At 42.4% G+C, this 24683-nt stretch overlaps 1 protein-coding gene, 1 long non-coding RNA gene and 1 other non-coding gene across 3 annotated transcripts; 1 reads left to right on the top strand and 2 right to left on the bottom strand.

Annotated features, from left to right (window-relative positions):
- The first annotated feature begins 154 nt into the window (after window positions 1–154).
- LOC131516847 (uncharacterized) lies at window positions 155–23955 on the top strand. The gene is made up of 2 exons (XR_009264262.1): window positions 155–779; window positions 23693–23955. It is a non-coding gene; the product is annotated as an uncharacterized LOC131516847 (long non-coding RNA).
- PNP (purine nucleoside phosphorylase) lies at window positions 14342–23572 on the bottom strand. Its single transcript, XM_058738388.1, has 6 exons — window positions 23420–23572; window positions 19690–19859; window positions 16203–16306; window positions 15834–16009; window positions 15532–15722; window positions 14342–14966 (listed from the first exon to the last, which is right to left on the bottom strand). Exons 1-6 carry the CDS (start codon window positions 23428–23430, stop codon window positions 14749–14751), a joined length of 870 nt encoding a protein of 289 aa, XP_058594371.1. The 5' UTR covers window positions 23431–23572; the 3' UTR covers window positions 14342–14748.
- Window positions 18721–18871, bottom strand: LOC131518565 (U12 minor spliceosomal RNA). Its single transcript, XR_009265211.1, has one exon. It is a non-coding gene; the product is annotated as a U12 minor spliceosomal RNA (small nuclear RNA).
- Window positions 23956–24683: the final 728 nt, after the last annotated feature.

Raw genomic sequence — 24683 nt, 5'->3', positions numbered from 1 at the left:
GAATTCACCCAAATTTGTGGGTACAATGGGTGAAACCTAGTGGAAAGGGTTTCTTGGGCTTGGTTTTTCTAAACCGAAGGTAGCAAACAGTAGAGGTTTTTAAAAGTCCAATCTGAGATTCTGAAGGAAGCCTCCAGAAAAAAGTAAATTTTGTGGCCTAGTCAATAATAATATGGCTCTAGATTTACAAAGCAGATTAAGAAAACCTATGTGGTAAATGAACACTCTTTCTGCAAGTGTATAAATAATCAGATGAAACCAACAGTATTGCCCCTTATTTTTTTTCTTTCCCACTGAACTGAGAGTTTCTTAACTTCTCTCTTATCCTCAGTGCCTAGCACAGTGTTTGGCATGAAGAAGGTAGTCAACATTATTTATTGGAAGAATAAAAATCAGGTTATGGAATTGTATTTGTGCCTGATTCTGCCCATGAGGCAGTGATGGAGGGTTGGGGAGGTAGGGCAGGGGCCTGAGCCCACCAAGTATGGTGTCCTCTGCCCACTTCCAGCTGTAACTTGGGGGAGGGGTAGCATCCATTAAAAATAAACTCATAATTAGCTTCAAAAATACTCCCGGAATAAATGAACACATAAGTAAAAATAATAAAATATGGAGGAGAGATGAAACAAGATGGGCAAAATGTTGATTATCATTGAGTTGCAGGTGGTGGGCACTTGGGGATTAATTATACCCTTCTCTCCCACTTCAATGCATGTTGGAAGTTTTCCACACTAAAAAGTTTTTAAAAATCGCCTTGGAGGAGAAGAAAATTACACAAAGTAAGTCTGAGGGCTCTGTGAGAAATGGAAATGAGGGATGAGTGAGTTCGGGCAGTTTCTTGGTTTTGTTTTTGGATTTTTGCATCCACTAATTCAAACCACTCCCTGACCCACTTTTGCCTTCCTCTTCTGGCTATCCACTCCTGGGACATTTGCAGAACACCAGAGGTTTCCTGGAAGAGTGAGCATAGGGAGGGAAGTGCTCAAGTAGATTATTTCAGCACTGAATGCTGGCAAACCTCACCCACACACTGGTCTTTCAGCTGAGCCATGCCAGATCTGAGACTGGGCAGCAGCCAGATATTGCCATGAGTAGAATGAGAATGGAATGTTCTCAGGGCTTAAGAGGGGGCAGGAGAGGGGGGTATATATGTGTGAATCAATGCTGGAGACCAGAGAAGAGACACCAAGAAAGTGGGAAGCACTGTGCCCTCTGTTTGTCATTCCCTCCCCCAACAGTGACACTGGAGGAAATCAGGATCAAATGTAGTCAATCTGGCCCCAGGAGAGAGGAAGCTGGACAAAAAAAATGAGCATTGTTCATTTGTGTTAGACTACAAATGCTCTTTCAGATTATCTTCAGGTCAACATGGCTGCATGTGGGGCCAGTTATTGGGAAACACAGGGTAAAACTCACCTCATGACACCTCATGACTCTTGAGATTTCTTTCCATTACATTCCAACAAAATTCTCTCCTACTAGCTTGTCATACTGTGTGAGATTCCACTGTTTGAGATTCATTTCTTTAACATTCATCTCCTTCCCCTGCCTTTTTTTTTTAAACAAAATTACTCCCAAAATGCTTGACACATTCAATTGGGCTTGCAGTCAGTATCAACTTAGTGTGATTCCTTGTAACAAAATGCATTGTCTCTGAGAAATGATAGCTAGCATATAAGGTGCTAAGTACCAGAGAATTGTGTCAAGCGCTCTATTTACATTTTCTCATCTAGCACTGTGAGGTAAATGATACTATAGCTCCATTTTATAAGTGTGGAAAGAAGGCTTTAGGAACTTTCAGTAAAATGACTAAGTGACAAGGGCAGCATTTGAACTCAGACCAGTATGACTAAAAATCTCTGTTCTTAGGGCACCTGGGTGGCTTAGTCACTTGAGTGTCCTACTTTGGCTCAGGTCATGATCTCACAGGTCATGAATTCAAACCCCACGTCAGGCTCTGTACTGACAGCTCAGAGCCTAGAGCCTGCTTTGGATTCTGTGTCTCCCCCTCTCTCTGCTCCTCCCCTGCTCGTGCTCTGTCTCTCTCTCTCTCTCTTTCTCAAAAATAAATAAACATTAAAAAAAATTAAAAATCTCTGCTCTAGGAAGCCAAGTATGGAAATAGACTGTCAGGTTGGGGGGATTCTTGACAATCCCTGAGGTGCATGATGGTACTAGACACTGAGAGTGAGAAGGAAAGAGCACTAATAAAGAAATGTGTGAGTGTGTGTGTGTGTGTGTGTGTGTGTGTCTTCTGGAGTGGAAATTAACCACTTGTGAAATGGTTGATAGGTAATAACAACTCAACTCTTTTAGCATGTCCACAAAATACTGAAAGAATGAACTTCACAGAGAAAGAACCAAACTTTCAAACAATTGTCATTATGTGATATTTCAACCTGAGGTAGTTGTGAAACAAGCTTTAGTGGAACCCCATTTAACTCAATTAGCAAAAAGCCTCTGAAGTCAAAAGAAGACATACCAGCTAAACTGGTGGCTTCTAATCTTTTAATCACAAGGACAATTTATTATTCCCAGCCCTTTTGAGTCCCTACAAGTAATATTATAACATGTAGCATTGTAACATTAAATTGCAATTATTTCTCCTGCTTAGACCGAGATTAGATAACAAAGGCATCCGGAAACCTGGATGGCCACCAGAAAGGACTTCCAGAGGTGGAAGCAGTACAATTACCCGAGCCCCCTTGGGTCCTGTCCTCAGCTCACACATCCACACATGATTTTGTCTGTACGTCTGGGGCTTTTCAATCTCACAGGATTGACTCATATGAACCACTCCCAAAATAAAACTATAAACAAGAGCTGCACTGAAAAATACATACAGTGGGAAATAAACCACCGATGACTTAAGAGAGAGATCAAATAGTGAAGAGATATTTGCTGAGTAAGCAGGAGTGGTGAGCAGTTTTGGGGTTCAGTCAGGCCAGGATGAGGATAAGGAAACATTTCTGACTCCAAATTAAGCACTAAACCAGCATCTTAACCCTGAGATGTGGCTTATAGAGAAGCAATTCCCCAAATGTAGAATCTCTCTTTCTAATCTCCAAGCTCCCCCCAATCTCCTTCTTACAATATATCTGCACGCTTGTTGGTTTGTATCCTTTTATACTTTACCTTGCTCCAAGAAAAGATTAAAGACAGCTTGCAAAACTATCTACAATGAATGATAACACAACTCGAATTTAGGGAAAAGGAAAGAGGAAGAATACAGCTTTATGGATTAAACTTTAGTTGTGAGGATGCTAAAGTCACTATACTTGCCTAAGCCTGCATTTTGGTCCCCAAAAGCTGGAGTCTGTGGGTTCTCAGTCCATCCCATTGACAGATTAGGAGTTTGGGTAGATTAGGAGTTTGATTTTACAAATGGTGGTTACTATTTACCAAATGCTGATCTGACATAATGTAATTCGCAGACAGTACCAAACATTTTTAGTTTTGAGATTTTGCTATTATATTTATGAATCACAATTTAATTTTCTAATTTATATTAATGAAAGAAACTTACCAGAGTTTTTAATGAGAAGGAGATAACCAGGGTTGTCTCAATGGGTTGATACAATTCAAATAAACTTAGTTTTAGTTAGCATGTCATAGGCTTATTTACAGTAAACTTGTGGTTTTCATAAAGATTTCTAAAATGTTAAAATTAGCTCACAGACCTCAATATTTACAATATTTCATGTAAGAAAACAATCTTGAAAGGACAAAAGACAGTCAACAACGGTATGAAAGAAGGAAAGAAAGGAAGAAGAAAGAGAAAGAAAGAAAAGAAGGATCCTAGGTCAAGAAAGTAAACACAGGTGCCCCTCAATCTGCAAATGAGATACTTTCCCAGTGCAAAGAATCATCCCATGGGAAAACAATAAAACTAAAACTTCAGAGTAAAGGGGCTTGCTTTCTCTTCATAAAACTGTCTCTGGTGCCCTGGTCAAGTAATAATGATTGTTGGGGCAACTAGTGGTCCAAGGAGCAGAGGCTTTTTCCATGGGAAGCCCCTACACCCTGGTAAGGTCACCAGATGGACAAGCCAGTCCTATAGGCATGATGCTGTTATATGGCAAATTACAAAGCCCAGGACAGAAACCATGCACCAAAAAGAAACTCAGTCTTTTCTGTACTTTCTTGAAATTAGAGATCAAGTTCACTTGGGTCGGCAGACGTTGGTGCAGAATTAGCATAGAAGAGGTACGCAGTAAGATTTGGTGAAGCAGAGATGAAATGAGGGAAGAGAGAATGAGAAAAAGAGGGAGAGATCCCAAAGCAAAGCTCTAGCCCACAGCCTGGAAGATGAGCTCAGGTTAAGGAAGCATCCTAGACTCCTGGACTTCTGACAGTCTTCCCAGTTTCTATGCTCTTAGAGAGTCTCTTTCTTTCCTCCCCTAGCATACGGTTGCTTTGGCTTAGCCAGCCAGGTAAGTGATTGAAGTTCTGCCTTCAAAGATAAGACAAGTAAGAAAAGGGAAAACATTTAGAATCTGTAGTAAGACATATTGATAAGTAAGACATTCAGATCTTCCTGAATTCATATTGATCTTCTCAGCTGAGATACTGTTATTATGTAGGAGAATGGGTGCCTGGGTGGCTTAGTGCCAGACTTCAGCTCAGGTCATGATCTCATGGTCCTTGAGTTTGAGCCCAGCGTCGGACTCTGTGCTGACAGCTTAGAGCCTGGTACCTGCTTTGGATTCTGTGACTCTGACTCTCTCGGCCCCTCCCCCACTCGTGCTCTCTCTCTCCCTCTCTCTCTCAAAAATAAATTAAACATTAAAAAAAGAAAGAAAGAAAGAAAGAAAGAAAGAAAGAAAGAAAGAAAGAAAAAGAAAGAAAGAAAGAAAGAAATTCATGCCAAGGTATTTAAAAATGAACTGATGGAGGGCGCCTGGGTGGCTCAGTCAGTTAAGCGTTCAACTTTGGCTCAGGTCATGATCTCACAGTTTGTGAATTCAAGTTCCGCGCTGGGCTTGCTGCTGTCAGCACAGAGCCCTCTTCAGATCCTCTGTCTCCCTCTCTCTCTTCCCCTCCCTGAATTGCACAAGCTCTCTCTCTCTTTCAAAAATAAACTTCGGGGGGGAAAAGAAGTGAACTGATGTGATATCTGCAACATCTTACTTTCAAATGGCTCAGGAAAAAAAAGAAGTGTGTATGTGGTACAATACTAAAAATTTATGGTGGAAGGCACGCTAGTGTTTATCACATTATTCTTTTGACTTCTCTACAGTCTTCAAGATTTTCAAAGTAAAAGGTTGGGGACAAAGTGGACGTTAAAATTTCCAAAAAAATATGTCAAATCCGTTGTCTGTACACCAAACCCGTAATAGTGCCTATCTTGACTGAGGCATTCTTTTTCGCCCTTTTTCTTGTTGTGGTTTTTTTGTATCGTCCAACTAGTCTACATTAATATGTATTGTTTTTGTAATCATGTAAGACTTTTATTCTATTCTTATTTAAAATTTATTTTTAATAATAAAATAAAGATTAAAACAATAAAATAAATTTATTTTAAAGCTACATATCTATTTTTAAAGGCCACAGCAGGGGCACCTGGGTGGCTCAGTTGGTTAAGCAGCTGACTTCAGCTCGGGTCATGATCTCGCGGTCCGTGAATTCGAGCCCCGCGTCGGGCTCAGTGCTGACAGCTCAGAGCCTGGAGCCTGTTTCAGATTCTGTGTCTCCCTCTCTCTGACCCTCCCCCGTTCATGCTCTGTCTCTCTCTGTCTCAAAAATAAATAAACGTTAAAAAAAATTTTTTTTTAAATAAAATAAAAAATAAAAAAAATAAAGGCCACAGCAAGGACTCTTCCTTCTGCCTCAGTGGCCTCTCTCACCAAACCCCCTGCTCTGTTGCCCCAAACCCAGAGCCAGCCAAGCAAGCTCCCTACATACCATATTTCTTGCCTGTGCTCCCATGCGTATCACTAGCTCCATAATCTTCCTCCCCACAAACACTTCCCTCATAAGCTACTGCCCACACAAAACATACTCCATCTAAATTTCTCTCCTGGAACAAATGGCTTCTTTCACCACTGACTACACCTCTGTGCAAAGCTTCCATCCATAAACCAGTCCTTCCCCAAAGTTCCTGTATAACGCTTTCCCCACCTATGCCTCTGAGTCAGTCCCTGATGAATTTCTCCTGGTGTGCTGCTGAAGATTTCTCAATTGCTGACACAAAAGGTTGCCCTTCCCTGCTGGATGAAGCAGCCAATTGCTTCCACTTTTGTCTGGGATCAGTCACAGCTCCCTAGTCTTCCTGACCTAGCACCCCAGCTCCTCAGCTCCCATCCTACAGCAGGTCAAGCAGAAATGGACACACATGGATATACAATCATTGCAGCAGGAGCACCCGCCTACATCTTCAGCCTTATCTCCCACAATCCCATTGTTCACTCCACTCTAATGCCATGGCCTTCTTGCTGCTCCTAAATTGCTAAGTCCTCCTAGAACCTTGATGCTAACTGTACCTTCTGCATCTACACTCTTCCCTAATCATTGCATTGCTCATCCCCTCATTTATTCAGGCCTCTGGTCACATGACAGCTCTTCAGGGAGGACTTCCCTGCACTAATCCACTTGAAATTATTCTCCCCTTTATTACTTTTTTTTTTTTTAATAACCTTACTGAGGCATATTTTACATATCATAAAATTCACCCTTTTCAAGTGTGTAATTCAATGGCTTTTTGCTCAGTGATGCAACCATCACCATAAATTAGTTTGGGAACATTTTCACCCCTGAATAAGATCCTTTATGCCCATTTAATTTTCATTTCCACCCTGAGCCCCAAGAAACTACTAATCTACTTTCAGACTCTGTAAGTCTGTCTTTTTTGGACATTTCATATAAGTAGAATAAGAGTAAAGGTTCTTTTTTTTTTTTTTTGTATCTGAATTATTTTAGTCAGCATGTTTTGAGATTCATCCATGACATAACATGTGTCAGTAGTTTGTTTCCTTTTATTGCTGAACATATTCCATATATTTTGTTCACCAGTTTTTTGTTTTCTGGTTATTATGAGTAATGTTGCTGTGAACATTTGTGTATAAGTCTTTATGTGTTTATGTTTTTTTATTATTTTAAAGATTTTATTTTTAAGTAATCTCTACACTCAACATAGAGCTCAAACTCACAATCCCAAGATTATGAGTCGCATGCTCTACTGACTGAGCCAGCCAGGGTGCCTCTATGTGGATATGTTTTTATTTCTCTTTGGTAGATACCTAGAAGTGAAATCGCTGGGTCGTATGGTAGGATTATGCTTAACTTTTTGAGAAACTGCCAAATATTAAAGTGGCAATACTATTTTACGTTCCCATGAGCGATGCATGAGGGTTCTTGTTTCTCTGTATCCTTGCCAACATTTTCGATGTCTGCCTTATCTATTATAGACATCTGGTGACTTGAAATAGCATCTGATTGTAGTTTTAACTTGCCTTTCCTTCCTCTATTACTATCCATTCCTTCACTTTGATTATTTTTTCTTAACATTTACCATTACCTTAGATTTTTTTACATGTGTATTTATTTGCAAATTGACTCCCCCAATTTAAGGTAAACTCCATGAAGGCAAGAGTATTTTCTTGTTCTTCTCTGTTCTCTAATCTCTGGGACATTTATTAAGTTAGTGAATAAACATACCCTCCTCATGTGTTCCTCTTTTTCTTGCCAAGCAGCCCAGAAAAATACACTTGATGAATGCCTGTCTGAGACACTGAAAAGCTTCAAGCTTCTTCAAGGCTTCAATGGGCAGGCAACAGTTTATAAGTTAATAATTTTGGTTTTTGCATACACGTGCATACATGCACATGCACACACATACACACACACATACCAGTATTTCTGTGTATGGCATAATACACCTGATTATCAAAAAGACAAAGTTCAAAATAAATGGAGGGGAAAAAATGGACAAAAGCAATACAGGGTGGTCAGGTAAAAGCTATGGTTATCTGAGTGGCCATTATGTTGCTAAATGTCAATACTAGGTGCAGATTGATGACAAGACCTGACACAGACATACTCCGAATAAAAACTGAGCAGGATTATTTATCTAAAGGTTGCAAAATAACTCAGAGAGATGAACATATTTTCCAACTCAGACAGGACTACAAACATCTTGACTCCAATACCTTTACCAGAAGGGTGTATTATCACTGAAACTCTAAGTAAATGAAGGCCACATTAGACTCTATGGAAAATATAGCAGTATCTCTCAGTCCAGCCTAGTTGTACTCATAAGTGAGTGTGAATATGCCCAAAGCCCCTCCTTGGCTGGAGGCACTTCATGTGGCTAAGGGTCATACGATACATAATACTACTGCAGAATGCAGTTTGGTTCTTTAAGGCATCTCTCTTGGACTCTCCAAGCTAGTAGATCCTGGTCTGAGAACATTCCTGAATTGAGTATTTTGGAACCATAACAGGGATCAGTTTCCTAGATCTTGGGAATCCTGCTAACAAGTCTTTAGACCAGCCATAGAGCTATCTTGAAATGAAGTGTCAGTAGGTAGGAAATATTCTAGAAGACAGACAGTCAAGAAGAATGACAGAGTAGCAGAAAATATCCGAAATTACTTGTACCATAACTCTATCCTAGTTTTTTTAAGCACTAGTGGTTCCTATCCATGTATGAAGGAGGAGGAAGAGTTGGCAGAGTAAGCATCCAAGGAAATGACCCTCTCCTGGGCCCCAAATTCAGAAAGTCACATAATTTTGCATTTCAGGAGCTTCACAGGCTCCCTTACATCCTATCCATGGGTCCAGAGTGAGAACCTTTCCACTCCAAAACAAGTATATTAACAACAACACTGTGCCAAGTATTGACTTCATCCCCTGACAGCAATCAAATTGTTTTCATACTTTGTTTGATGGACTGAGTGGGATACTAACAATGATGGTAACTGTATATTATGACTGGGGGGAGGGGAGTAGTGAGATATTGAGAGCTGGAATTGACCTTAGGCAACCTTTGATGGTTTGCATTGATAGAACTAGAGCAGATCAGGCTACACATAGTGTAGTACTATATTCCTACTAATCTTTTATAGCAGGAGCTCAGGTAGAAATAGTTCCAAATAAAATAGGACAAAGGAAGACTAAGGCCAAAAATCAAATAGCCAACAAGCGAAACGGCATTTTAAAAAATATGAGGGGTGCCTGAGTGTCTCAGTTGCTTAAGTGTCCGACTTTGGCTCAGGTCATGATCTCAGGGTTTGTGAGTTAGAGCCCCACAAGGGCCTCTGGGCTGTCAGCCCAGAGCTCTGAGCCTGGAGCCTGCTACAGATTGTGTGTCCCTCTCTCTCTACCCCTCACACCCTGCTCACACTCTCTCTCTCTCTCAAAAATAAACATTTAAAAAAAAAACACGAATAACAGAGAGAAAAGAAAGAAAACAAGAAAAAAAGAGAGATTGGCAAGAGAGATCATAAATTTCCTAAAATGAAAAAACTCAGAACGGAAGTGAAAATGAAAAACAAATAGAAGAGTAGGGGGTTTTGACCTGAAAACCAGAGACTAAGGATTCACTCCAAACAATATCAGATCTGATTTCTTCCAAACCTAAATTCTGACAAAAAGATTAAGGACTGGAAATTTTCCATTTTCATTAAAGTCCAAGTTTACAATAACAGAAAAACCAGGCAGAGAGCCAGTGTTTGTTCAAAAGATGTCCTTTAGAAACACAAAGTAGTTATGAAAAGCAGATGCATGTTTACAAAGGAAAAATAAATGCAAATCTAAGCCAAATCAGATTTAGACCAGAGGGCACAGCAGAGGAAGAACAATTGTGGTCTCTCCCACCTTCTTCTTTTAAAGGGACAGCAGTGGTATTATCTCTTTGTCTCTATTCCTTTATTTTTTCAAAGTCCTAATGTCCAGCAATGGTATTATCTCTGTCTCTAGTCCTTTATTTTTTTAAAGTCCTAATGTCTATCCCTACCATACACTTTTATTTATTTATTTACTTACTTACTTATTTATGGGGGAGGGGAAGAAAGAGAGAGAGACAGAGAAAGAGAGTGGGGAGGAGGGGTAGAAAGAGGCGGGGGAAGAGAGAGGGTCTTAAGCAGGCTCCACACTCAGCTCAGAGTCCAGTGTGGGGCTCTGTCTCACAAACCCAGAGATCATGACCTGAGTTGAAATTAAGAATTGGACACTCAACCAACTACTGAGCCACCCAGGTACCCCTCTTTGTCTCTATTCCTAAAGGCAACCAACAAATGGACTGGGAATTGGCTAAAAACAAAAAACATTAAAGCCATATTCTTCCTTTGCTTCTAAAAATGTTGAGGTGATAGACATATGTCCTTGAGAGCACTGACCTAAGTCAATAAGAAAACACACTAATTATGATGCAAAAACACCTCTAAGACATTAAAGAAAATAGCATGATGCAGAACACATATAACGTATTAACTTCTGTGGACAATAAGAGGAAGAGAAAAAAATAACATGTATTTGTATTTGTTAATATTTTTATAGATACTGGAAGAATGTGTGAGAAACTATTAAGTCATTACCAGTGGGGTGGGGAAGGAAAGGCAGATGAAGGACAGGATGGAGGTAAAACTTTTTATGTTGAGTAAGTTTTTAAGTATGTGTTCAAATTTTTAATCTGAAAAAGGAGAAAACTACTAATTTGACTTAAGTGTATGTATTTTTCATTTCCAAATTGCTTGCGCTTTTGCCTTTACGTTTTGCTTTATAACAGCATATTCTTTTAAATACTGCAAAAGCCTCCAACCTGATTAAAAAATTCTAAACACCACCGGTTCTGTTATTCTATATGGCTAGTTTGGGGTGAAAGTACTTCTACCATCAGAACAACTCTTTCTGCTTCTCGTTAGGCTTCAATCCATCAAAATAGTAACATGATTTTCACCCATCAATTCCTACTTAAAAAGCCTTAAATGGCTTGTCATATTGCCTAGAGAAGGTTCTTACTCCTCAGCCTGAAAAGAGACCCCCGAACAATCTAGCCTTGTCCACCTTATTTCCCAGTGCTCCTATTCACAATGTCTTTAATTTCACCATTTTGTTCTGTTCAATGATCAAACATTCTCGAATTTGCCTGCATGCAGTAACTTCTGCCATGTCCTCTTCTCCAATGTTTTCTGTAAGGTCTAACTCAGTCTCACTGGTCCTTCCTACTCCCCATCCCAGGTTGGTTCCCTTTGAATACCCATAGCATATTTTATCATTGGCACTTAGCATGTGCTACTTCTCACACATTATTCCTTTTTCAAAAATTTTCCAAATGGTGACAATATAACATAGGAAAAGACTAAAAGTAGGCATAGAGGGCACAACTAATTCAGCTTTTAATGCATATATCCTGTCTCCCCCTTAGATTGGAAGCTCTTTGTCTTATTAGCAGTTTATTTTATGGCTTTAAGACAATGTTGTATGCAATGTATATGATTAATAAACATTATTGGTATTGATAAAGATGACCATGACAGGGCCAGGGTAGAAAGCCCTAACTTGAAGTGTGTGTGTTTTTTGCCACCTATCCTGAGATGCAGGAAAATGTCCATTTTGTAGGCCCCTCTAGAGAGCAATAGTGTCATCACCAGTTGTTTTCAAGAACTACCTTTTTCTGGGTCCTCCTCCCACACCCATCTCCCTTGACTTTTGCTTTTATTTTCTTGCTCATCTAAACTGGTACATTCATTTTGGTTGAGTTGGTTGGCACTTTGAAGACGCTTGATAAGCAAAATGTAGTGTATCCATACAGTGGAATAGTACTCAATTTTGAAAATAAATGAAGTACTGATACATGCTACAACTTGGATGAACCTTGAAAACATTATACTAAGAGAAAGAAGCCAGTTAAAGTCCATATGATCCTATTTACAATTCCCTTCATATGAAGGCCCAAAATAGTTCTATCTTACAGAGCAGAGAGTAGATTAGTGGTTTTCAGGAGGGTTGGGAGCAGAATAACTAAAAGGTACAAGGTTTTCTTTTGAGTTGATGAAAATGTTCCAAAATGGACTGTGGGGATGATTGCACTTATGTGTGAAAATACTAAAAGCCATTGAGCTGCACACTTTAAATGTGAATTTTATTGTATGTAAATTATCTCATTAAATAAGCCTTCAAAAAAGAAATTAAAGGGGTGCCTGGGTGGCTCAGTCAATTAAGCGTCCTACTCTTGATCTCGGCTCAGGTCATAATCTCAAATTCATGAGTTTAAGTCCCACACCTGACCTGGCTCTGTGCTGATGGTAAGAAGCCTGCTTGGGATTTCCCCCTTCTCTCTGCCCTCCCCCCCTGCCCCCCGTTTGTGCTCTCTCTCTCTCTCAAAATAAACTTTAAAAGAGAAATCAAAGACAATGTGTTTGTGTTTTCTTTCTCCAGCCCATAAGGCCTTGAACCTAGTATTCCCGTGCATTTAGGATACTCATTACCTATAATTAAATAGTACTTGCCTGTAGCTACTTTCCTTGTCATATCTTAGTTTTCCTATAAAGAATGTACAATTTTGTTACTACAGGAGATATTCAATGTCCTAACATGAGTATAATAATAAACACTTCTGTAAAGTCAGTAAGCCTTATTCTTCATACTTAGAACTAAAATATTAGACTCTTGCATGAGGACAACAAATGAATATTCTTCTTGAATCTAGTATTCTATCACAAAATTTATGATGCCCTTTACAGGGTAAATGGGCAAACCCATATACTAAGTCTAAACACCAAAGATGTGCTTAAATATTCCACCTGAGTCTCTCTGGGACATGTTTTTCAGATGGCACCATTCTCATTCCTGAGCCATCTCACCAAGAGCCAGATCAGGGTGAGAAAGCTGAGCACCACATGCACTCTCTTGTAACTTCCAAGTACTTGCCCATATCTCATTAGAGCCCTGCATGTCCTCTGTTCTAATCACACCTGTTGTGATAATGACCCACGGAACATGACTACATTTTATAGCTCTGTGCTTTCACTCACCTGGTGTGAAATCCTTTTCCTGCCTTCCGTCCTTTAGGACTGAACTCAAAAGTTTTCTATGAAACTTCCCTTACCCAACCCAATTCTCAAGGTCCAGTGTATACAACTGGTCTATCCTTTGGGCTCCCATTGTATGTAATGTGTAGAATATCCTATACTGTCTTATAGTAACAGTTAATGGTTTCACAAATATATCTCTTAAGATTAAAGGGCAGTTAAAGAGAACCTTTGTTATATTCTCAATTTAACATTCTTAGCTGAGTGTTATAGAGGTAATTCAATAACTTGATTAAAAGAAATGTTTATAAACCATCTCATTGGATGAACAAGTTGCATATATATCCGAAGGACACAGTACTTTCCTCTAAACCAGCTTGCTTATGGACAAATGGCAGATGCTAGCAGATTGTCTCAAGGTCCAGGTAGGGTTTTAGAGCTGGTGGGGGTGGTGACAGGGCCACTCCAGAATGCTTTTTGTGTTAGGCTCAGGTAAGTTGGTTAGTTACCAAAGGATTTAAGAGGTTTTAAAAGCTTTCTATTGTAAATTTCTATTGAAATGCCATTACTATTAGAGGCTCATCCAGCTAGATCTTTTATCAAAAGGTAAAGAGGCCTGGGAGGGTAGTGTGGTTTTGAAACATGCCATCCAGTCAGCTGAATGCAAACTGGTAAGTGAAAAATAGTGCAGTGAACCAACAAAGGGCAACACCTAGATGCTGTGTGACAGGGGGGTTTTGACTGAGCAAAAGTCAAAAGACTAGAACCCAGAAAGGAAACGAGGAGGGAAGGAAAGGAAGTGCTCTAAGAAGTGAAGTATGAGTCAACTTCACAGGTTTGCCTGGGGCTGGCAGGACTCTAATCTGCATGGAGTGGCTGCTGGCAGAGAAAGATGTAGTATTCTAGTATTCAGTATTTGCTACAGCATTGTCAGAATGCAGAGAAGGAATGTTGGGTTGTCCTTAATTATGGCAGAAGTTAGGGTAGGGAGGAGAAAGAAAACAACAGGAAACAGTTAAGGCTTAAGAAGTAGCCACTGTGGAACAGTGAGACCAGTGAGACGGTTCAGATATTCATGAGGGCATAGACAGGGAGCAGCACAATCAGAAGGCTAAGGTCAGAGGCAAGACTGGTCTGAGGAAAGCTGCCGTCTTGTGCCAGGTGTTAGCTCTTCCTTATTCATCTTCTGACATCTTTATCTCTCATCTTTGGCTTTCCTTCATCCTTTCCTGCATTTACACACCACCTCATCTCAGTTTTTAGTAGCTCGTCTCAGAAGCAGATAGTCACACTGGACATGTGATCTCAGTCTTTCATGCCAAACTTGGCCTGTGCTCCAAGCCTTATCCCAAAATGCACTAAACATTAAATTATTTCATCTTTTTTATTCTCAAAATATGAATAGTATTCGAGTCCAAGAGGTATTGGACTTGTGCGAGGCAGACTGAGTCTTCAGGAATGTGAAATCATCTTATCTCAGAAAGATAGTAGTAGGTACCTGTGCCAAGTTCAACAGCCCAAATCACACCTAGGGCATATACATGGCTGTGTGATAGGGCTTGGGCCCCAGCTCTTGAGGAAGAACAGGGGTGGAAACTATTGAGACAACTGAGCAAAAGAGGAGCCAGCACAGAAGGGTCTGGTGGGAGAAATGGTGGATCTTCCTCTCCTTTCTCCTACTACTTAAGGGCAGAGGCACATGACCCCAGCAAGGGGCCAAAGCAGGTAGTAGCTACTTGGATCCTATTAGAGAGAGGCCAGACCACTCCAGGGCTGGTTAATTGCCTTTGCCAGGCAGTGGAATACTAGCCATAAGAATAGAGACGAACTGTTCCAATTTCTGTGCAGCTTTTTTCCCGGACTCTAATACTTCCTCATGATTGGCCTTCTCCTTGGTTTCATAATCCTGGATGACTTTGTTAGTGATGAGGGAGAAGCCAAAGACTCGAAGTCCACAGTGCCTTGCAACTATAACTTCTGGTACTGTGCTCATGCCTGATGAGGAGAGAGAGGGAAAACAACTGTCAGGACCCTCAAATGACTCTTTTCTTTACCCTCTGCCCTCATCCCCATTCATTACCTCATTGACAATTCCACATCTCAAAAAAACATCCAAAGAAACAGCTGATTTCTTGTCTAGCTTAGGTTATTCTGTATTGCTTAAAAGAGTGGGGCCTCAGAGGACCTTACACATTTCTTATAAGTATTACCACTGCAATGCTTTATTTCTGTTTGTGGTCATTTTGAAGTCAGTTCTAATGATGCGGTTCCATCTTCCAGCCAGAGGTACAGAAAGCGGCTATATTTTTTAGAACAATCTTCAGAAACATCAAATCATGCATGGGTCATTAGCATTATAGCTGTTAAAGCCCTAGGTGCTGGGTAGGGGGGTTTAATGCTATAACACACCAAACCCCAACACCTTTAAAGTCAGTTTAACTCAATCTTCCCTTAAGTCAGATCTCTCACTTTACGGTCTAGGTCTACAATCTTACACCTTTCCATCCCTATTTTACCAGATCCCTCCCTGTTCAAGCCTCCAGTCAGTTCCCCTTCTCACCAACAGCATCTGCCCCCAGCTTCTGCAGCAGCCGACACTCGGCCACAGTCTCAAAGGAGGGGCCTGCCAACATCACATAGGTGCCTTCCTGAAGCTCTCTCTGCTCCCCCATTTGTTTCCAGACACTGTGAGCCTTCTGTCTCATATCCCGGTCATAGGCATCAGACATGGCAGGGAAACGAACTCCGAACCTAGGGCACAGGTTGGAATCTCAGATTACTGGAACATAATGAGTTCTGACCCCCAGACAAGTCCTTAAACTGTACCCAGCTATTAAAAAAAAAATTTGCAAGATACATTACCTATCCTCATTGGGCCCTCTGAGAGGGTTCAAACCACAGAAACCAGGTAGGTTGATGTGGTCGCGGATCAGCATGATATCTCCAACCTCAAATTTGGGGTTGAGTCCTCCAGCTGCATTGGTGACCACTAGGGTGTCCACACCCAGAAGGTAGAAAACCCTCACTGGGAATGTCACCTTACAAACAAAACATAAAAGATCAGAAAGAGTTCTTTAAAATTTCACCAATCTACCCACAGACATGCATGATACACACCACGAAAGAGAAAGGAGGGGACCAAAGTCAACCTAGCCCAGGTAGATAGGTCATAAAATGAGACTGAGAACTCTCTCCCCCTTCTTCCAGACCAGGCTTATGCCCCTGAATTACCTTTGAGAGTGGGTAGCCTTCATACATGTGGAACCTGCCCTGCATCATCACACAGGCTCTGCCATTCAGGAACCCAAACACCAGTCGACCAACATGACCTGGCACTGTGTACAAAATAGAAAGAAAGAAGAACAGGATGATGTTTTCATACAACACATATCCACTGAGCACCTAGTACAAGCCAACTCATGGTGCTCAACATGAGAGGGTATAATTAAGCAAAGGATGACATTACTTAACTCCACTTTCAGAAAGCTGAAGTCTGGTGGAGACAGGAACAAATCATAAGCTTACAAATGAGTATATAAGTACATCCTGAGATTAGAGCTAAGGGATAAGGATGCTCAATGTGAACCACATATCAAAAGAAAGATTTTTTGTTATTTTATTATTTTTTTAATGTTTATTTATTTTTGAGAGAGAGAGAGAGAGCATAGCAGGGGAAGGGTAGAGAGGAGACACAGACTCTGAAGCAGGCTCCAGGCTCGGAGCTGTCAGTGCCAAGCCCAATGTGGGGCTCAAACTCACAAACCGTGAGATCATGACCTAAGCTGAAGTCACATGCTTAACCAACTGAGCCACCCAGGCACCCCTTAATTGTTTTTACAGAGAGAGAGTGTGTGTGAGTGGGGGAGGGGAACAGAGGGAGAGAGAGAAATCTTAAGCTAAAATTCTCTTAAGCTTAAACTAAAGATTCTCCATGCTAAGCATGGAGCCTGACACGGGGGTCGATCCCACAACCCTGGGATCATGACCTGAGCCAATATCAAGCTGGCTCAACTGAACCACCCAGGTGCCTTAAGGAAAGGTTTTTTTCTTTTTAAGAAACTTCAAAAGAATGAGAAAGCCATATTGTAAGAGAATAAAAGTGAGCAAAAAAAAAAAAAAAATAGAAAAAGTGGGTAATAATAAATGTAGCAAATGCAGTCCTTATAGACTTTTCCAAAATTTTTAAATTCTCCAAATATGTCTCCATATTTATTACCCTAACTAAACCATGTGCCTCCTCACTCTTGAAAGGGAGTTCATAGTATATGAGGGTCCAGAAGAGGTTACTGAACAACAGGGGGAGGGGCTGAGTTTGGACCCCTACAAGGCTTCTCCATTATGACCCACAAAACAGTCCTGTGGTAATACATAGCCCAAATGGGCCCTGCAGGGGTGTGGGAATGCAAAAATAACTCCCCACACAGACATAATAACCATTATTACCATTTCCCTTATCTAGCATTTCTCCTCTAATGGAGGCAGCTAACCTATCCCCTAGGGAATGGGTGGTCCGAGAGAGAGGGACCAAAATCAAGAGGAAGAGTTCAGGGAGAGTCAGAGACAAAAGAGCTTATTTAAAAAAAAAATTCCAGTAATAGAGCAGAGGTGGCAGAGTTAGGAAAACGTGAGTATAAAAAATAGGCTAATAAAGTTTAAAAATTAATCCACTAATCACTTACTGCAGTGCCCTTCTCAGTGGGAAGAAGGAGTGGCAGGTGGGGTCAATGTCATTGCTCTTTCCCTTAGGAAACTTTTTGCCCTTTGCCCTCCCTCTCGGTTTAATATTTCTTTACCCAACCCCCACCCCCACCTCCCTGCTTTGGTCTTCCAATCTTGCTCCAACGGGTTTGGAAAAATATATGTGCAAAGTCTTAACTCTCTGGGGAAAAGAGGACAGAAGGTAGAAATTTATAAAATTAATAAATCATGGGAAGTTAGTTATCTGAGAATTAATAAGTAAACCAAATAAACTACCCTTCTCCTTAATTTACTTGGTCCCTCCCACCCCTTTTTTCCAGAGAACTGGCTAAGGTTGTTAACCTAACGTTCATGAATCATAGGTGAAAACAGTTTCACAGGCCATTAGAAAATTTCAGTAAATTTAGAAGATTCAGCCAACATGGGAGGGGTGGGGGGCAGTGGTGGAGGTGCCTGGGTGGCTCAGTGAGTTAGGCATCTGACTCTTGATTTTGGCTCAGGTCATGATGTCACAGGTCCTGGGATCCAGCCCTGAGTCAGGCTCCTCGCTGAGCGTATCAGAGCCTGCTTGAGAGTCTCTCTCCCTCTCTACCCCTCCCCTGCTCTCTCAAAATAACTTAAAAAAAAAAAAAAAAGAAGGGGACACCTGGGGGTCTCGGTTAAGTGACCGACTTCGGCTCAGGATATGATCTCAGTTTGTGGGTTCAAGCCCCACAAGGACTCTGTGCTGACAGCTCAGAGCCTGGAGCTTGCTGGGGATTCTGGGTCTCCCCCTCTCTCTGCCCTTCCCCCACTTGTGCTTTGTCTTTCTCTCTCTCAAAAATAATAAACATTAAAAAAATTATATATAAAAAAAAAGATTCAGCCAACATGGCTAATAGTGAAGGGAAGTGGAGAGTAGTGAAGGAAAGTGCAGGGCCACTCCAGGAGTTGCCCACAGTGGACCCATAAACCCTCAGGGTTAATCCAAGTTATCACTTATAGGAAACAAGCACCTTCTCAACCTCATTTTTCTTTCATACCCGTCTACTTTTTCAGTATTAAAAGGGGATGGACAGATCGTGACTCTCAAACATCTCACAAAATAGGTGAGTCACATTAGGGGCAACCTTTACTTGCTCAAAAATCCATCTCACGTTAGCTGGGAGGATTCAGGTGTCACCCTGAATTGTTATTTTCCTTACTCATGAAGTTTAAGGCATGGCTTTTCCCTTTTTTTTTTAAATAAAGGCTACCCCCAAAATGGGACTCGAACTCATGACCTGAGACCAAGAGTTGCATGCTTTACCCACTGAGCCAGCCAGGTACCCCACACCTGGCTCTTTTCTAAACCACAGCTTTAGAGTTTTCTGGCAGCTATTAGGATGCTGGATATGCTACCCTCAGATCCATCATTGCTCCACAGTGCACAGGTAACACCTGCTTCCTTCCCTCCTTCAAAGGGTCAGTGTGAATCAGGTCTTGTGTGTTCATGTGTTATCTGTGTATTTTGTCTGCAAGAACATGGCAGTGTTCATTTGTTGCTGCGCACCAGTGAGTGCCTTATCATGGGACAAGAGCTAGAGCTGGGGAGATTGGGAATGGCAGGAAGACATAGGACAGGGGTCGCCTGACTTTGTCCCGGGAAGTTATAGGCACTACTTTGTCCATTTAACCTGCAGACTGAAAGAAATGGGAGGGATATGTGCAAGTGGTGGGTACCCTGGTGTGGATGGGGGAGGAGAGTGTGAGTGAGGTGCTGTAAAGCTTTAAGGGGCTCTGGATCATTACAGCATAGGAAATATGTCATCATATGGTATCATTGCCACACACATGCCCAATCTATCATGAAATTTCTACTGGGGGAGTTTCCTTCTAAAGTCATTCTGATTCATAGTGGTCTTTTTCCCTCTCTTAAACAAGTTGTCTTTAGTCAAATGCTATACAGGATGATCAGGTGCAGGCCTGGTGAAAGCAGACCTTTTCATCAGAATCCCATCAGCATCCCTCAGTTCAATCCCTCACTCCCCTTTGCCAGTACCTGTACTTTGGGAAAAGTTTGGTATCTCACTGTAGTCAAAGCTCTCGGCCTCAGTTAATTTATTGACCAGATTTCCTAACCCAGAACCACAGATCACTGCCACTTGAGGTCGGTGGTTGGTGCGGCACAGAAGCCATTTTGCAGTGTTCTGATAATCTTCATATGTAAATCTAGGAAAAAGGAAAATGAAAGTTAAGTTTTGCTCCCCTCCCAAGGGCATCGTAGACTAATGACCTTTAGTGCAGAAAGGCTGCTAGGAGTGCTGGGGTGGGAAGGGACACAGAAGGGGCCAAAGAGCTGCCCCAGAAGGGAGGATCCTCTCTCAGCAGGGTCCACGCTAAGCTCATCCACCCACCCACTCCTCTTTCTGAATCAGACCCACTGAAAGTCTGATGGGAAAGTCCCTCCTCATTCTATAGCCTGGCAAAAGCTAATGGTGCCTATGTTTCCACCCCCAACCCCAACTTCAGTTTTGCTACCACTAGCAGGTTTAATTATCTCTCTTTATGACAAAGATTTAGAGAGGAAGGGATGATAAGTCTACATAGAAGTACAGGGAAATAATTGAATCAAAGAAGTAAAAGGGCTGGATTTGAGGATGAAGGCTAAAGAGTATATTCAAAATGGCATTAAGACCTTCCTTAGGGGGCGCCTGGGTGGCGCAGTCGGTTAAGCGTCCGACTTCAGCCAGGTCACGATCTCGCGGTCCGTGAATTCGAGCCCCGCGTCAGGCTCTGGGCTGATGGCTCGGAGCCTGGAGCCTGTTTCCGATTCTGTGTCTCCCTCTCTCTCTGCCCCTCCCCCGTTCATGCTCTGTCTCTCTCTGTCCCAAAAATAATTTTAAAACGTTGAAAAAAAAAATTAAAAAAAAAAAAAAAGACCTTCCTTAGGGCAGTGACAAACCCAATATAATCCTCCTACCCTACTTATCAGTAAGGACACTCAAAATGTGATTAACACTACCCTGAGGGCAGGGATAAACCCAATTTCCTTTTGGACCCTTGCCCTCCAATTTCTCCCTCAGACACTTTTATTGGTTGACCAAAAAAAAAAAAAAAAAAAAAAAGGCAATGGGAACACTCCAGAGTAGAAATCTATGTGCCAGTTAGTTCCCCCAGATCCCTATTCTGGGATACCCAGACCAATAAAATACAGATCCCTGTCAAATGAAATTGCAAGCAGTAATTCAAGACCAGTGACTAGACAAGCATAAAAAAGCAGATGGAGTAGTCCACAACTTTGGTGGTCAGTGGCTGAAACAGAACTATTTCAGCATCTGCTTGAAAATACAAATTCTAGGGGCTCAGTCGGTTGAGCGTCCGACTTCGGCTCATGTCATGATTTCATGGTCTGTGAGTTCCAGCCCCCGTTGGGCTCTATGCTGACAGCTCAGAGCCTGGAGCCGGTTTCAGATTCTGTGTCTCCCTCTCTCTCTGCCCCTCCCCCGCTCATGTTCTGTCTCTGTCTCTGTCAAAAATAAACATTAAAAAAATTTTTTTTAAAAGAAAGAAAAAAAATACAAATTCTGGAGCCCAATCCTAGAGATCCATAATTCTGGGGATCCACAATAGTGTCCTAGGTAATTCTCATTCAAAAACCAGGCTTACTTATTTCTGGTCAAGAGGAAGGCAGAACTCAACCTGGGTTCTAGTCTCAATTCTGTCTTTTTAAGCAAATAAATGTGTTTCAAATTCTTTCCTCGGGTAAAAAGGAAGTAATTGGCAGCACATGTCTTGACCCCACCTGTCTTATAGGTACAGTTTCAAAATTAATTAAAAACTTATCAGTAAGTTCCAAAACCTTACCAGTTAAGACTCTATTATGTCAGGGTTTGAGTCCAAAGCACCTGAATCTTCCTCCCTGCCTTTGTTCTCCTCCCTGCCCTCTCCCATCTCCCTCCTCTTCACCAAGGTTCTTTGCCCTTCAGAGACCTAACCACATACACTTGCCATACCCATACATCTTAACCACATACACTTACCGTGCCCATACATCCCCAAGAACCAACCCAGAATTTTTCTCACAATTCCAGTCCAATTCTCAAACCCCTATCTGGAAAAATGAAATGTTGAAGTGGGGGACAAGTGGAACTGAGGTATGACAGAGCTGAACACAGCTAACCAAGCCTCCAAAGGAAATCCTTCTCTTCAAAAGCAGAGCCTTTGAAACCAGATGACTCTACAACAGGCTACCCTCAGGGAAGTAGCTGGGTAAGGGACAGGGGAGATGGAGCCACAGGATGATGGAGAGAGAAGCAATGAAATGATTAAAAGTTAATCAAATGGCATCCCCAAGAGGTGCAAAAAAAAAAAAAAAAAAAAAGAAAGAAGTATGAAGCCCTGGCCACCTAGCATATCTAGCAACGACTTATAGGACTTCTTCAATGGGCCAACAGTTCCAAGAACACCCTGGATCCCTGTGCATCCAAAAGCCACTGTGGTCCCTGATTCTGGTGACTTGGACTGGGATTTCTGGGGCCAAAGCAGACAGAAGAATTTTCAGAGGTGGGAGGTAGGAGGAAAGGGCAGAGTCTATTGTTCAGTCCAATTAATAAGGATTTCCTTCTCTCCTTGGAGACTTCATCCCCAACTTATTTAAAATGTTTCTTTTTCTTTTTTTTTTTTAATTTTTTTAATGCTTATTTATTTTTGAAAGAGAGAGAGACAGACAGAGCGTGAGCAGGGGAGGGGCAGAGAAAGAGGAGACACAGAATCCAAAGCAGGCTCCAGGCTCTGAGCTGTCAGCACAGATCCCGCCGTGTGGCTCCAACCTACGAACTGTGAGATCATGACCTCAGCCGAAGTCGGACACCCAACCAACTGAGCCATCCAGGTGCCCCTAAAACTTTTCTTTTAGGGGCGCCTGGGTGGCTCAGTCGGTTAAGCTTGGGACTTCCGCACAGGTCATGATCTCACGGTTCATGAGTTCGAGCCCGTGCTGGTCTCTGTGCTGACAGCTCAGAGCCTGGAGCCTGCTTGGGAGTCTGTGTCTCCCTCTTTCTGCCCCTCCCCCGCTCACGTTACGTTTCTCTCAAAAATAAACATTAAAAATTTTTTCCTAAATAAAAAAAATAAATTTTTCTTTTAAATTGTGAGTAGGCTCCACGCCCAATGTGAGGCTTGAACTCACGACTCTGAGATCAAGAGTCACATACTCTGAGATCAAGAATCACAGCCAGCCGCCCAGTCCCCAACTTATTTTAATTGGATCTCCAATTTGGTGGGAAGAAAGGTGTTGAGAGAACTTCAGACATCTCTCCTCTGAAGGAGGAACTCCAGATACGGGCACCAAAAGAGCCTCGCAGCTTTACCTAGACTCTGCAAAGGGAGTGAAAAGCACAAGGGGTGGGTTGACCTCTTCCCGGTATGCCGGTCGGGGTGGCTGGGGGAGAGAGAGTACGCTTCCCCTACAACTTGCACCTCAGTGCCGGCGCACACGCACATAAACACACCCGCCCCCTTTCCCAAGTAGAGTGCACGGTACCACACCGTGTCCCCTTCTTGCTCCGGTGGGGCCATCACTACCCGATTCCCGCGTGCGCCCCGGCTGTCGCTGGCCGCCTCACTGCTCTGCCGCCCTGCCGCGACACGGGCTCCCCCGCCAGCGGTCTCTACATCTCCAGAGCATTCGCTCTCTCTCCTGGCCCTCTCGGGGCCCAGGTGCCGGGCTTCCAGGTCTCAGTGACAGCCATTCCCCTTCCCGGGTTGCCCGGGCCTGGTGCTCGTCTCACCCGTTCTCCATGGTGCCACCGCCGCCCTCTCGAGGAGCCCGCCCTTCTCCGCTCGGATCCGGTCTGCTGAGCTGCGCCGCCCTGCGCTGAGCTGTCCTCGCCGGGTGCGGTGTATACTGTGAGTGTACTGTTACTCGCAGCTGGCTTATATCCCAGCTTGGAGTCCCCAGCCAATAGCAGCCGAACACGCAGGCCGGCCCCCATTTCCATGGCGACACACCCAGATTCAATCGCCCGAGGCTAGGCTAACAACTTAATCTGCATTCTTTGCAGAGCTGGAACCTGTCTTGCGCCGCACCCTACTCCCTGGGGAAGTCTACCAAAGCATCCCTGCACCCACTTTCGTCCTCAGGGCCGAAGTTTCCCTCAAGGAAGCCTATTCGAGATGAGGGCTGGAACCCGGAAGAGGGTCCCGAAAACCTTTTATCTGGAACCTCATTCCCTATTGTGTCTAGAGCAAACCATGAGGGATTTGAAAAGAGAGAAATTTAAACCTTGTATCCTGCAACTCCAGAATAAAATTAAATGAGCCTGTGTCTGAGATGTGTCAAACAAAATTTGCATCGAGGAGGCAAATTTTTTTTTGCAGTCCTAGGAACTGCAATTTGGAAGACTTAGATTTGGGAGGAAAACCAAATAGTGCTCCACTGACGGGGGGGGGGGGGGGGGGGCGGGGGGGAAGCAGAGGGTCTTTAAAGGAAAAAAAAAAAAGGGGGGGTGCAGAGGGGGGATTCCAAGAAGACTTACATATGATGTAACTTACATACAATGATTAGCTAAAACAGTCTAATTTCTGTTAAATTTCCAGCTTGCTTTCTGGGACTGCAGGAAGCCAAGATGTTGCAGTTTGGCAGTGAACTATACTTAAAGTTCATGTTCCCTGCAGAGGTGGACTTGCATAAGCCCCACTTCCCTAATGGCCTTCTGGCTCCATTTTTCCTGACAGCAGTAATTCCATTTCAATTTTTTCTTTTCATGTTTTCCCCTTTTGACCAAGATCTTTCCTTGGAAAGCATTAATGATCAACCATTGGATCATCTGTTGTCTACTTATCTAGGAAGGTTCATTCCTAGAAGGTCATGTCCCACAGAGGAGGGAAAATGAAATGTTATAAAGAATGTCACTAAGACCATACAGTCACAGCAACAAAGAGGTTTTCAGGAAGCAAGTCTTGGGCATTGTCCTCATCTTAAAAGTCCATGAAGTTGATAGTTGACTTGTCTTCAGGGGTTGCCAATGGATAGCCATGGTTGATCATTTTATT

Source organism: Neofelis nebulosa, chromosome 7 (genome assembly GCF_028018385.1).
Source record: "Neofelis nebulosa isolate mNeoNeb1 chromosome 7, mNeoNeb1.pri, whole genome shotgun sequence".
Classification (NCBI taxonomy): Eukaryota; Metazoa; Chordata; class Mammalia; order Carnivora; family Felidae; genus Neofelis; species Neofelis nebulosa.
The sequence above is the reverse complement of the archived record's forward strand: the minus strand, read 5'-3'. Positions and strand labels throughout refer to the sequence as shown.